Genomic DNA, 13490 nt, shown 5'->3' with positions numbered 1-13490 from the left:
CAGCTATCTCGGCGATCAGACGGTGGGCAGGACAGCAGTGGGCACGTGCTCCGCCTCCCACCCTGTCCAGGGACCCTGCTTGCCAGCCATGGGCGGTTTGGGCCAAATTCCCTGCCTCCTCCCTGCTGTGGGCCCAGCCTATAAAGCCACCCAGCACGTCCCCGGCGACTCTGGCCCCCTCCCCGGACACCCAGAGCCGCAATGGCAGAGCTGCCGGGGTCCGAGATGCCAGGGGACCCCACGCTGTGCAGTGGGCGCTTCACCATCAGCACGCTGCTGGGGGGCGATGAGCCCCCACCGCAGGCTGCCTATGACAGCAGCCACCCCAGCCACCTGACCCATGGCAGCACCTTATACATGCGCACCTTCGGCTACAACACTATCGATGTGGTGCCCGCTTACGAGCACTATGCCAACAGCGCCCTGCCCGGAGAGCCCCGAAAGGTCCGGCCCACACTGGCCGATCTGCACTCCTTCCTCAAGGTAAGCACCATCTCAAAGGCTGGCCACTTTCAGTGTGACACTGACCCGGGTACTTAACTTCTCTGAGCCTTGCCTCTGTCCTCTGTGCCATGGGGACAAACAAGTGTCTTCTTCATGGGTTAAGAATGAAATGAAATGTGGGCATGGAAGCTATAGAGCTCTGGCCACATGTTATAATGTTTATTGCCCAGACACTGATAACCCAGTCAAGCAATCTTGGCCTCCTAGAGAAGTAATGAGCTCCTAGTCGGTGGAGGTGCACAAACAGAGGCTACATGCACCTGAAAGAGATAGGGAGATGGCAATGAGGAAGGTCTGTAGCAGAGAGGATGCTTGCTGGGATTGCTGCTGGGGGCCTGGACCATGGAGGGTACAAGATGGGGGCTGGATTGTCGTGACCCCCGCCTGCCTGACCTGTGGCCTCTGCTCCCAGCAGGAAGGCAGCCATCTGCATGCCTTGGCCTTTGACAGCCGGCCCAGCCATGAGATGACCGACGGGCTGGTGGAGGACGAGGCAGGCACAAACAGTGAGAACACTGGGGAGCCCGTGCGCTTTGGCTGGGTCAAGGGGGTGATGGTGAGTAGGGTGTGGATGGGATGCTCAGGAATGGGAGTGGGGGGCAGAGCCTCATCCAGGCTCAGCTCTGACTCAGATCTCGGTGGCCAGGGTAGACCCAACGTCCAGCCTGAGCCTCAGAGATTTTCCCTGGTTTTGTGCTTCTCAACACCCAGAGTGATACTTTGCCCTGGGAAAGATCTCTGGATACTCACTTATACTATGGCCTTAGACAAGTTATTTAACCTGCCTGTGCCTCAGTTTCTTCATCTGTAAATGATGTGCATTAAATGAGTTGATAGATGAGAATTGCTTGGATCAATGTTTACCCTGGAATTATTAGAGGAAACCGTTTCCCCCACAGCCACCAGGGGGCAGCACTAAACACAGAATGCACAGCCGTGTTTTTCTCATTCTCAGTGATGGGAAGGGAAGGTTTCCTGTGGCCTAGAGCACCCGTAAGTCCTCAAACAGCAAAGAAGCAAGGCATTATAGGACCTGAGAGAGGGGATCGCATGAGATCTGGAAGGCGGCTTTTGTCCTGCTCTGGAAGGCAGGAGGCCTGGATGCTGACTTACTCTGGCCAGCTGCCTACTGGCTGTGCCTCCGTTTCTCCATCTGAACTGTGAGCTCCCCTCTGCCCCAGCAGCTCATATATGGAGTCTGGACCTTCCTCCTGAGCTGTGGTGGCCAAAGCCTGGCATGGCCCCTTTCAGTATCTCAGAGAGCATAGAGGGTCTTAGAGGTCCCCTGGTTTTGTAAATGCCACATGCTCCTGCCCCTCCCCAAGACTTGGCTGGGGCCAGAGTCCACATCAGCACCCCCGCCTCCCTGGAATTTCAGTTTCCACTGCGGCCTCTGGCTTTGCTTTAAATCTGGAAGCTAAAGTCACAGCGACCTGAGTGCCGTTTCTGCTTGTACGTGGGGCATTGGCTCAGCTGGCTTTTGCTGAGCTGCCCCTAGATGCCAGGCCCTGGGCCAGCAGTTGGCCACGGGATCCCTGGCTGGGGCTGCCAGACACAAGCTCCTGGGCTGGGAGTCGGGGGAGGGGCGATAATGCTTGCAGCCCATCCTCAGACCCCAATGGGAGGGCAGGAAAGTGAGTCTCTGGGTACCCCCTCCCCCTGCCCCACTGAATTAGAGCGGCATTGAAGCAGGAACCCATTGCAGTGAGTAGAGCCAAGAAAGGACCCAGGTGTCCCCTAGTCCATGACTGGAGACAGGGACTTGTGTGTTGGCTTTGGGGTAACTGGCCCACCCAGTTGACCTCCGACCCCTGTCTCTTCCCAGATTCGCTGCATGCTTAATATCTGGGGCGTTATCCTCTACCTGAGGCTCCCCTGGATCACAGCCCAAGCAGGCATCGGTGAGTGCCACCTCCTGGGGGTAGGGGAAGGGCGTGCCTGAGACCTGAGCCTTCCAGGCCACAATCCTGAACTTGGGCTGCAGAGACCACAGGCCCCTGCAGTGACAGAGGACAGGGAGCTGTGGCAGAGGAGTCTGCCCATGGAGTCAACAGGCCTGAGGGCTCTCCCTGGCTCCGTTTGCCCTCCAGTAGGTCACTGAACCTCTCAGACCAATCTCTCCTGACCAGCATCCAGCTTAGGAACCTCCACTCTGGACAGAGACCAAGGTTCAGATGTCGGCTCTGAGGCTGTGTGACCTTAGACAAGCTTCCTAACCTCTCTGAGCCTTGGTTTCCTCATCAGTAAAATGGGAGTCATAACTGTCCCTGCCCCACAGACCTATCATAGGGTTTCTATGATGCAGGTAAAACACCACAGGATTTGGTCCCCAAAGGTGCTTATCACATGGGCAACTATTACATTACTTTTTATTACTAAAGGAGGGTACCTTCCCTTCCATCCCTAGTGATCCTTTATGTACTAGTTCATTAGCTCCATGGCTGTTCAGAATTTACCAGGGGGTAGACAGACACCCATTTTTCGGATGAGAAAACCAAGGCTCAGAGGACAGAGGTGACTTAGGGGGCATAGCAAACCAGCTGGCTAACTTAGGTTCCTCACATGACTCCTTGCCTGGGGAATGAGCCATCTGAGTTTTCTGGTGACCACATCTCCGCCCCCTCCCCGCCCCCACCAACAGTCCTGACCTGGATTATCATCCTGCTCTCCGTCACCGTGACCTCCATCACGGGCCTCTCCATCTCAGCCATCTCCACCAACGGCAAGGTCAAGTCAGGTGGGCCCCACCCCACCCCAAGCACCCTCCTCTTTCTGGTCGCTCCCCCACTCTCCACCCTGGGAAAGGGTCTCCAAGCCACTCCCACCCACCCACCCTGACCAAAACGGGGATGCCTCAGGCTGCTCCCTTTGGTTCTGGGTGAAGGCTTTGGGCACCCATGGATGCCCTCGGTTACCTCCTATGCTGTGGGCCTGTGGGTCCCATGGTTACCTCTTCCCAGCCTCAGCTTCTGCCTGCCCCAAGCCCACCCCAGCCAGCAGGTCCTTTGGTTTCACGGGTTCTGGCTCTTTCCTTAACAGGTGGCACCTACTTCCTCATCTCCCGGAGTCTCGGACCAGAGCTAGGGGGCTCCATCGGCCTCATTTTCGCTTTTGCCAACGCTGTGGGTGTGGCCATGCACACTGTGGGCTTCGCAGAGACTGTGCGGGACCTGCTCCAGGTAGAGCTGGGGGCTGGGCCCCGGGCAGAGGGAGCGTGGGGAAGCCCACTCCACTCTCCCCCACCCCACCTGGGCCAGGCCTTCCTGCCGCTTTGCCCCACTTTGCCAGCCGGGCCACAGTCTGCTCGCTGCAGTGACCATGGTGACCTCATCACATAGAGGCTGTTCCCAGAAGTCCCTTCAGGGGTGTGTGTTGCCTTTAGGGCCACACTGTCCAGGCCGACACAGCATGACTGTGGACGTTCTGTGGGCGGGGGGTGGGGTGGGGGGGGGACCTGAGACGGAGGTGAATCAAGGCGGAGGAGTCTGGAGGGGTGGGGTGTGCACAGGGCAGTGCGCAGCCTGGGCTGTCCCCCTCCAGGAGAACGGCACGCCCATCGTGGACCCCACCAATGACATCCGCATCATCGGCGTGGCCACTGTCACTGTGCTGCTGGCCATCTCCCTGGCTGGCATGGAGTGGGAGTCCAAGGTGAGGAGCATGTTGGGAGTGGCCAGGTGAACAAGGGGGGGTCGTAGACCCGGGTCCTGGGCCTGGCCCTGCCTCTCTCGCTAGGGTTTCAGCTCTGCTGTTGTACAGAGAAGGGTGGGGCCTGGGGCGGGACTCGTGTGCACGTTTGTGTCTGGAAAAATCCTGGTGTGTGTACGATCCCAGAAGCTCAGGCACCCAGACTGGTTCTAACCTGTAGCCGCTCCATCCCCGGGTATGGCCTCCATGTACCTGCTCCACGGTGGCCACCACGTCCTCAGTCCGGTCAGCAGGAAGGGGAAACAGGTGAAAAGAAGGGAATTCCCCTTCCTTTTCCTTTTCTGGCACAGCCTGGAAGTTGCTCATAACCCTCTATTTCCATTCCATCAACTAGAACTTGATCTCACGGCCACACCTAAGCTGCAAGCAGGGCAGGGAGACGTGGTCCTCATGTGAACCTGTATCCAGCCAGAATTCCGAGGCTTAGCACCATGGGATGAGGGCAGAGGAAATACCGGGCGTCGGCGGGCAGACTTGCCCCATCTGCCGCCCACCGCCTCTCCTCTCTCCCCCTCACTCGGGCTCCCTCTGCCGGCCTCCTCGCTGTCTTTGAGGGTCCCAGGCTTATGCCCCTGATCATTCAGCAGCTCACTCATCCTCCTTTAGGACCCTTGAAGATGCCTTTGCAGGCCACTCTGCTAAATTAGCCCCCCCACAGTCCCCATCACACCCTCGTTCTTTCCCGAGAGCCGTGTTCCTGATTTATCAGCAAGACAAGAGACTTGCTACATTGCCAACTCCTAGCACGGGGCCTGCAGCATAACGAGTGATGAATGAATGAATGAATGAATGAATGAATGAATGAATGAATAATGAATGAATGAATGGATCCTGGACAGGCTCTGTCCTGCGGGGGCTCCCTGAGCAGGTAGGGCCAGGCCATCTGACCTCCAGGGTCCTTTACCCACCCAGGCCCAGGTGCTTTTCTTCCTCGTCATCATGATCTCCTTTGCCAACTACTTAGTGGGGACGCTGATCCCGCCATCGGAGGACAAGGCCTCCAAAGGCTTCTTCAGCTACCGGGGTATGTGCAAGTTGGGGCCCCTGCCCATGGCTCTGGGGACAGGTATAGTCTGCCCACCAGATGGGCCCATTCCAGAAGCGTCGGGAAGATGAGACTCCCCCCCCTCCCCCCTCCCCCGCTAGCTCCCAGGGCCTGGAGCTGCCAGAGAGGAGGCCCCTGCCCGCCTGGCTGGTCCCAGCCTTCCCAGGCGGCCCTCATTCAGGCTTTGGTCTTCCAGCGGACATTTTTGTCCAGAACCTGGTGCCAGACTGGCGAGGTCCGGATGGCAGCTTCTTCGGGATGTTCTCCATCTTCTTCCCCTCGGCCACGGGCATCCTGGCAGGAGCCAACATCTCCGGAGACCTCAAGGTGAGCGCGACGCCCCCCTCCTGCTTCCTGGCCGTGTCCCACCGGGCTCTCCCACTGGGCACTGAGCTTGGCACTGAGACCATGGGGCCAGAGCTTCTAAACTCCAGTCCAGTCCAACGCAACTCAAGCCCGGCCAATCCTAACCAAGTCCACTCACGCCACTCAGTTCTGAGGTCTGTTGCTGGGCACCAGCGACGCTCTAGGGCCTGGGAGACAACGTACCCTAAAAAGGGGCAGCCTCCTCCCTAGCTCCTGGGACTCTCGGCCCAAGGGGAAGACTGAGCGAGCTTGACCTTCCAAAGCTGCAGCTGTTCATGCACATCTTTGCGGGGCTGACATCTTCCCAGGGCCCTCTGCTGCCTCGACACGGGCGGTGTCCCAGGCTCAGGGTTTGAGGCTCCGATGCCATTACTGTGACCCCTGCCCCGGCCCTGAAGGTCTGCTGCCTTCCTGCTGCCTGTCCCTCCTCCATGTCTTTGCCTCTGCTGTTCTCCCTCCATGGGATGCTCTGTGCTGGTTTCCTTACCTTGAGAAGCTCTGTTTCTCTTTCAAATAACGCCTCCATCCTTAAATCTCCCCCTGGTCCTTCATAGGCATAAGGACGTCAGGCCATTTGCATGTCTCTTCCCCGTCCCAGTTCTCTTGATCTGGAGAACCGAGGCCTGGCTCTGTGTCCCTATTCCCAGCTAAGAGTCTGACACATGCCAGGTGCTCAGTACCTGTTTGAGTGGGTAGGGGTGAAATGTACCGAATGGGAGGCTTAGAGTGAAGTACAAAGTGCTAGAAAGTGGGAGAGAAGAGCAGACGGATGTTGGCAGGGGCTCCGGCAAAACTTCTGGGTAGAGGTAGGGCTGGAGCTGGGCTTTGAAGGCCAAGGGGCCGGTGGTGTCTTGGCCAGGGCGGGGTCAAGGTGATAGGTGGTGTGCATGTGGGGTGGTCGGTGAGCGCCTGGCTCTGTGCTTGGAGCCCGTTCCCCCAGCCTCCGGTCCCACTTGACAGGTGCTCCTTGATCCATTTTTGTGCTGTTTATTTATTTGTTTTGGGGGAGGGGGTTGCAGAGAGAGAGGGGAAGAGAGAATCCCAAGCAGGCTCCATACTGTCTGCCTAGAGCCCAAGACAGGGCTCGAACTCACACACTGTGACATCATGACCCGAGCCAAAACCAAGAGTGGGACTGAGCCTCCAAGACGGCCCTCCTTCATGCATCTCCTTAAATGACTTAAGAATTGTGCCCTGGGGACAGTCTCCACCAGGCCTGGCTCTAACTGGGTCCGCCCGGGGGGTGCATGACACGGCCTGGGAATCCCAGAGTGGCCATGTTTGCCTGGTCCCCCCTCCTTCTCTGGGTGTCCGAAATGCCCTCAAGTCCTAAAGCAGCCCCTCCCTCCTGCTTCGAGGCCTCTCTGCCCATTTTGTGAGACAGCGTGGCCTCAGCAGGAGAGAAGCTCCCATTCATGGAGACTTTATGCAAGACCCTTAAAACCACCCTGGGCTCCAGCTTTGCCAACTGTAAAATGGGATTTAACAGCTCCCCACCCCCCACCTCGCAGAGCAGGAAATAAGGATTCTGTATAATTTAGGTTAAGTGCTTAGAACAGTGCCCAGCATGGAGGAAGTGCTAACAGCTTATTGTCAAGTTGTGGTCATTTGTCCCGTGTGGCCTCAGGGTACAATATCCTCAGGGCTGCTTGTGCCTTCATCACGCTGATGTTACAGAGGAGCAAAGCAAGGGCAGAGAGGGCTGGGCTTGCCCAGGGCCACCACACAGGTGGCTGAGGAGCCCAAATGCAAGTTTCTAGAACAAAGAGGCCTCAACGTCCTCATAAGTTTATCACTCAGCGGATGTGTTTTGAGCACCTGCTTTGTGCCAGCGCCTCGTGGATACAGCAGTAAACAAAACAGACACAAATTCCTGCCCTCATGGGGCTGACGCTCTCACGAGAGAGATAATGGACCAAAAAATAAGTAGGATGTGGAGTTCCAGTGGCTTGTGGGTGGTGCTAGGGAGAAAACAAAGCAGAGAGAGGGTAGGGAATCCCTGGGCACGGGGGTGGGGAGCTGGTGCAAATTCACATGGCGGCCAGAGACCCCAGAGAAGGTGACATTTAAAGGGGTGACATCAGGGGCACCTGGGTGGCTCAGTCGGTTAAGGGTCTGACTTTGGCTCAGGTCATGATCTCGTGGATTTCGAGTTCAAGCCCCGCGTCAGGCTCTGTGCTGACAGCTCAGAGCCTGGAGCTGCTTCAGATTCTGTGTCTCCCTCTCTCTCTGCCCCTCCCCGGCTCATGCTCTGTCTGTCTCTCAGAAACAAACAAACAAACAAACAACCCCAGACATTTATTCTTACACAATTCTGGAAGCCAAAAGTCCACACCAAAGGCGTTAAGGGCCATGTTCCCTCTGAAGGCTCTAGGGAGAATCCTTCCTTTCCTCTCCCAGCTTCCAGGGGCTCCGACAATCTAGTCTCTGCGGCTGTCTTCAGGCGGCCTTCTTCCCTCTGCGTGTCCTTGCCTCTTCTCACAGGAACACTAGCCATTGGATTTAAGGCCCACCCAGCTGGGCATGACCTCAATCTTAACTAATGACATTTGCAAAGACCTTATTTCCAAATAAGGCAAAATTCTGAGGTTCTGAGCAAACACGAATTTTTGGAGATATGGTGGGAGGGGAAGTTGAGCCCATCTGTTGGCCTTGGGACCAGGGACTCTGTGTGTTGACCTAGTTCAGGCCACCCTGGTACCCAGGGAAGAGCTGCAGGGCCCCCAAGGCAGAGGCCTCAGCAGATCTGCAAGCTCCAGGTCCCCCAGCTTCGCCCCAGCTCCACACCTCTGCTCCCACATGGCGCTGGCCTGCCTCAGCCTTCCTCCCCCCCAGGGCTATCAGAGCCACCTCAGCCATCCCCTCTGCCCTGAAGCCCTCCGTGGTTACTGCAGTGAGTTGTCCTCCCTCCTTCCCTTTGTTCCCTAGCACACTTCCGTCTGCCCCATGGCAGGTGCCATCTACCCTGTGTTGGCAGGACCTCCTTCTTTTGGGCGCTGGGCCCTCGAGGGTGGGGTCCAGGGCATGGTCACCAATGAGTGACCATCGCTTCCAACTCAGGCTCCTGAGTGTTTGAGGCAGAGGACTGATTGTTACCAACTCTGTTTGGATCAGCCTGTGGCGCCCAACCGTGTCAAGGTCCCCCCAAGCTCTGTAATTTGTGGTTCTACCTGCCAGGCGTGCAGAATGGCCCCGGCAATGCGGGGGACGTGGACGAATGTACTTCCCAGGGCCTGTGTGGCCCGCCCCTGGGGCTGGGCTCTACGTCTGGAGGGGGGACCCTGCTGTACGAATCCCAGCCTGTGTTACTCCACCCAGTACCAGTCCCCTGGGCCAGAGGCTGCAGACTTGGTGTGGGCAGGACCCAGCCACCCTCAGCTCAGCTCAGCTTCCTGGCCTCAGTTTCCCCACCGGCTGGGTGGGGACACCTTGGCCACTGTCCGGGAAGTTATATCTGAGAAAGTGTCCAGAAGAGTGGAATACACGATGTGTACGTGTGAAGACTTGTTGTTTCTGTTCAGAAAATGCCAGCAGAGAGTTTCCTCAGAGCAGAGAGAGTTTGGGGCTCATCTGTGTATTAACTGCCTTGGAACCACACAAATCAATGGGTACCCAATGGTGGTTAGCCCACCCCCGGCCTCAGACAAGAGTAGGGCCTGGAAGGAGGCCCAGAGGCTGCCTGATGCCCTCTCTCTCTTCCTCCCCTCCCCCAGGACCCTGCTGTAGCCATCCCCAAGGGAACCCTCATGGCCATTTTCTGGACCACTGTCTCCTACCTGGCCATCTCGGCCACCATCGGTGAGTAGCGCCCAGGCCGCTGGAAGAGTCACGTGGCGCAGGTGGCTCAGCTCTCTAACAGGGAGAGCTGGGCCAGGAGGACATGGGAACCTCAGAAAGTGGATCCTCGGACCATTTTGGGGGGTGACAACCGGTGGTGACCAGACATCTTCATGGGAGGGGGTGGTAGTTTGTGGCGGGGATGGGGGCCATCAGACCAGGCTCCTCTGGTCCCTTCAAACCTGAAGCTACAGATTCAAGGGTGAGAAAAGCCTACAGGACAAATTATACTCTGACCGAGGACTGATAATATAACAATGACGATGGTGGTGGTGGTGGTGGTGGTGGTGGTGGTGAAGACGATACTAACCGCTAACTTAACCGTATGCCCAGCCCTTTATAAGCCTCGTCACATTTAATCCAGCCACTGCCACTGCCACCATTTTACAGAGGAGAAAACCAGGGCTCAGAGAGGTTAAGTGACCTGCCCAGGGTCACACAGCCACTGAGCGGTGCAGCCAGGCTTTGAACCCAGGCCTGGGCTGTTGACACTTGCCTGTCACTGAGCTCCTCATAGGCACTCCTGCTGCCAGTAACCACCTTGTGCAGTAAGCTGCTCACAGATGGCCAGGGGACATGGCCCAGCACCGCCAGTCATGTCTCTGCTTTAAGAAGGACACGGTGATCTTACAGGGTCACTTTAGGTTACTGTGCCGCTGTAGAATGGCACCACAACAAAAGCAATAGTAATACTTGCTTCTAGTGTTGTTTAAAGTACTGAGCACAGTGCCTGGCACGTCTGTCGTAAGGGCTCCTGCGTGTTAGCGATTTTCACTGCCATTATTATTATTATTGTCATTAATTATTCATCGTACGCTGAAGGAAGGGCTGGCCCCTCAGGCAGCAGCTCGCCCTGTGCAAAAGTGGCCAGTGTCTGGGGTGGGAGGAGAGGAAGAAGGAGGGAAGGGAGGGAGGGAGGGAGGCCTCCCCAAGCCCTGCTCCCTCTTCAGGCTCCTGCGTGGTTCGCGATGCCTCCGGGGTCCTGAATGACACGGTGACCCCCAGCTCGGGCGCCTGCGAGGGGCTGGCCTGTGGCTACGGCTGGAACTTCACCGAGTGTTCCCACCAGCACACCTGCCACTACGGCCTCATCAACTACTACCAGGTGCATGTGGCTGGGTCCCAGGCTCGGGGGAAAGAGGTTCAGGCTTGGGTTCAGCTGGGCCCAGGCCTGGATCCGGTGGGCGCTGGGATCTCCGGGTAAGGGGTGTGGCCTCGGAGGCCTCAGGACGTAGCCCCTGCCTGCACCGAGGGCTCCACCACGAGAGGTCTGAACCCCATGTCCCTGCAGACCATGAGCATGGTGTCCGGCTTTGCGCCCCTGATCACGGCCGGCATCTTTGGGGCCACCCTGTCCTCTGCCCTGGCCTGCCTCGTCTCTGCCGCCAAGGTCTTCCAGGTGAGGCTGCAGAACGGGGGTGGGGGTGTCCAGGAGGCCCGGGGGCAAGGGTCCCCAGGTGACTCCTACAAAGGTCTGGAGGTACCATGGGACAGGGACATCCAAACTGAAGGAGAAAGGGGGCTAGTGAGCAACTTGCAGGAAGCAGCCCCCTTCCCGTGGTGTGCTTCCAAGAGCACCTGCATTTCCCACCCAGAGTCTCCCTCGTGCAGCCTGGGGTCCTGTCTGCAACTCCTCTGATCCAGTTTCACCCCCGCGCGGGTGACCCCCTCTCCTTCTGCCCCCTTGCTATCTCCCTGGTGGGGTGAGGATGGGCGGGGAGATGACTGCGTTTTAAGAGACAGAAGCCAGGGGGCGCCTGGGTGGTTCAGTCTGTTAAGCGTCCAACCTCAGCTCAGATCATGATCTCACAGTTGGTTCGTGGGTTCGAGTCCCACGTCGGGCTCTGTGCTGACGACTCGGAGCCTGGAGCCTGCTTCAGATTCTGTGTCTCCTTCTCTCTCTGCCCCTCCCCCACTCATGCTTTGTCTCTCAAAAATAAATAAACGTTTAAAAAAGAGAGAGACAGAAACAGAAGCCAGGACCCAGACTGGGGCAAGTGCCCTGCTGAGGCGGAGGGAGGAAGCAGGGCCTGGGGGAGGGGGAGGGGCAGGGGCAGCAAGGGAGGAGGGCCCAGCCTGGGGTGAGCGGGTTTTCCTGTGCCCACAGTGCCTATGCGAGGACCAGCTGTACCCACTGATCGGCTTCTTCGGCAAGGGCTACGGCAAGAGCAAGGAGCCTGTGCGCGGCTACCTGCTGGCCTACGCCATCGCCGTGGCCTTCATCATCATCGGTGAGAGGCTGCCAGTGCGCAGAGGCTTGTGAGGGCTGGCAGGGCTTCCCTCTGGCACTCACCGTGGTGCCCAGTGCCCAGCCAGGCCTGGCAGGGAGTGGGCATCACTTGCTAGATGTGGTGCCTGCCCCTCCCCCAACTCCAGACCGGGTGGCTCCCACACCACACCAGGCAGGTGGCCTATTCTATTTTCTTAGAAGGGAAACTACCTGCTTTTCTTGCTTCTATATTCCCGTGACCTGGCAAGTTGCCCCCACCCCCGGATTCCAGGCCTGAATTGGGCCCCAGGACAAGTTTGGAGCACAGGAAGGCTCCCAGGAGCTGATACAAACAGCTAGATCAACATCTCTGTAGGTGTATAAACTCATTTCTCCACCCCTGAGCTGCCAGCTCCCTTGGACTTCAAGATAGAAGATGCCCAAGAGAAAGATCCCAGTTAATCAGTTAGATTGACTTTCCTTTTTTTTTTTTTTTTTGAGGTTTTTTTAAAGTTTATTTATTTTTGAGAGAGAGAGAACAAGGGGAGAGGGGCAGAGAGAGGGGGAGACAGAAGATCCGAAGTGGGCTCCGAGCTGTCAGCACAGAGCCCCATGCGAGGTTCAAACTCATAGACCGTGAGATCATGACCTGGGCCGAAGTTAGACACTTAACCGACTGAGCCACCCAGGCACCCCAGATTGTCTCTCTATCCTGGCTTCGCCATAAGCCAGCTGTATTACTTTGGACAAATCATTTTTTACCTTCCTGAGTCTTGGTCTCCTCATTTGCAGAATGGGAGCCACAGTGCAGAGCAGGTGTGTCATAGATGGGCAGGAAGAGACTTGTGTGTGCACGCACACACACACACACACGCGCGCGAGCGCATGCATTCGTATATGCACACACTCCCCAGTACTTCTGTTCTACTTACCCAACAAGGCAGAACTTGCTAGGAGGAGGGTGTTGGCACCAGGCAAGGGCAATGGCCACCCTACTGCGCGATGGCCCTCGGCCCCTGTTCTCGATGCAGGAGTGGGGCGGGGTTTCTCCACGGGTCCTGGCCCTGCTACGCATGCTGGCATCAGCAATCCCCGGGACTTACCCTAGCGCTTGGCTCACCTCCACTCAAGGGAGGCCTCCCAGACACCGGCTACTCTGGATCCTGAACCAGATAAGAAGCGGGGCCTCCCCCGGTGGTTGGAAATGACCAGTCAGGCCTGGTGTTCCCCAGACCCATCTCTGCTTCCTGCTCACCCTCCAGTCCACCCCCGACTTCGATGTGATGTCCTTTTATCTGGACAATTCTGACTGCACTTCCGACTGAGAACCATCATTTCAGATGCTCTGGGACAGGGCTCTTGTGGCGACTCAGTGGAATTGTGCACACGGGCCCTGATACATCGAGGTGCTTCTCTTGTTTTGGGGTCCCCCAGAAGCAGGCCCTGAGATGAGAATATGCATACACAAATTTGGGGTTCCAGGGGCAGTGGCAGAGGAGTGAGGCAGGGAAGGGAAAGAGTGTGTTTCCACTGTGGGTGGCACTGTGTGTGTCCTGTGGGCTCAGGGTTTCAGATAAAAGATGGTATATGTCATGTGTCTTGGGTCACACTGTAAAGTATATTCCTTACTATAATTTGTGTTACAAGAAAAAGTGTGACAGCCACTGTCCTTGGTCATCCCCTAGCATCTCCCACTGCTCTCCATCCTCTTAAGGGCTGGCATTTTAAAGTTAACAAAATATCGGCCTCTTGAGGTTCACAAAACGATGGACCCGTTTCACAGATGAGAAGGCTGAGACCCACTGAGCCTCTGTGGCCTGT

General features: G+C 57.2%; 1 protein-coding gene across 3 annotated transcripts in view; it reads left to right on the top strand.

The window, feature by feature from the left end:
* Positions 1-201: 201 nt before the first annotated feature.
* Positions 202-13490, top strand: part of SLC12A3 (solute carrier family 12 member 3) — a 36587-nt gene continuing 23298 nt past the window's right edge. For 2 of the 3 annotated variants that reach the window (XM_039232585.1, XM_039232583.1), the window contains exons 1-12: positions 202-483; positions 917-1060; positions 2330-2405; positions 3146-3241; positions 3544-3683; positions 4045-4155; positions 5125-5236; positions 5454-5584; positions 9337-9421; positions 10411-10565; positions 10752-10859; positions 11568-11691. In XM_039232585.1, coding sequence (XP_039088516.1) covers positions 202-483; positions 917-1060; positions 2330-2405; positions 3146-3241; positions 3544-3683; positions 4045-4155; positions 5125-5236; positions 5454-5584; positions 9337-9421; positions 10411-10565; positions 10752-10859; positions 11568-11691 — 1564 coding nt within the window. The remainder of the gene's footprint in view (positions 484-916; positions 1061-2329; positions 2406-3145; positions 3242-3543; positions 3684-4044; positions 4156-5124; positions 5237-5453; positions 5585-9336; positions 9422-10410; positions 10566-10751; positions 10860-11567; positions 11692-13490) is intronic. The other variant, XM_039232584.1, reaches the window with a different exon arrangement.

Source organism: Hyaena hyaena, unplaced genomic scaffold (genome assembly GCF_003009895.1).
Source record: "Hyaena hyaena isolate Hyena2069 unplaced genomic scaffold, ASM300989v1 scaffold_68, whole genome shotgun sequence".
Taxonomy (NCBI): Eukaryota; Metazoa; Chordata; class Mammalia; order Carnivora; family Hyaenidae; genus Hyaena; species Hyaena hyaena.
The sequence above is the reverse complement of the archived record's forward strand: the minus strand, read 5'-3'. Positions and strand labels throughout refer to the sequence as shown.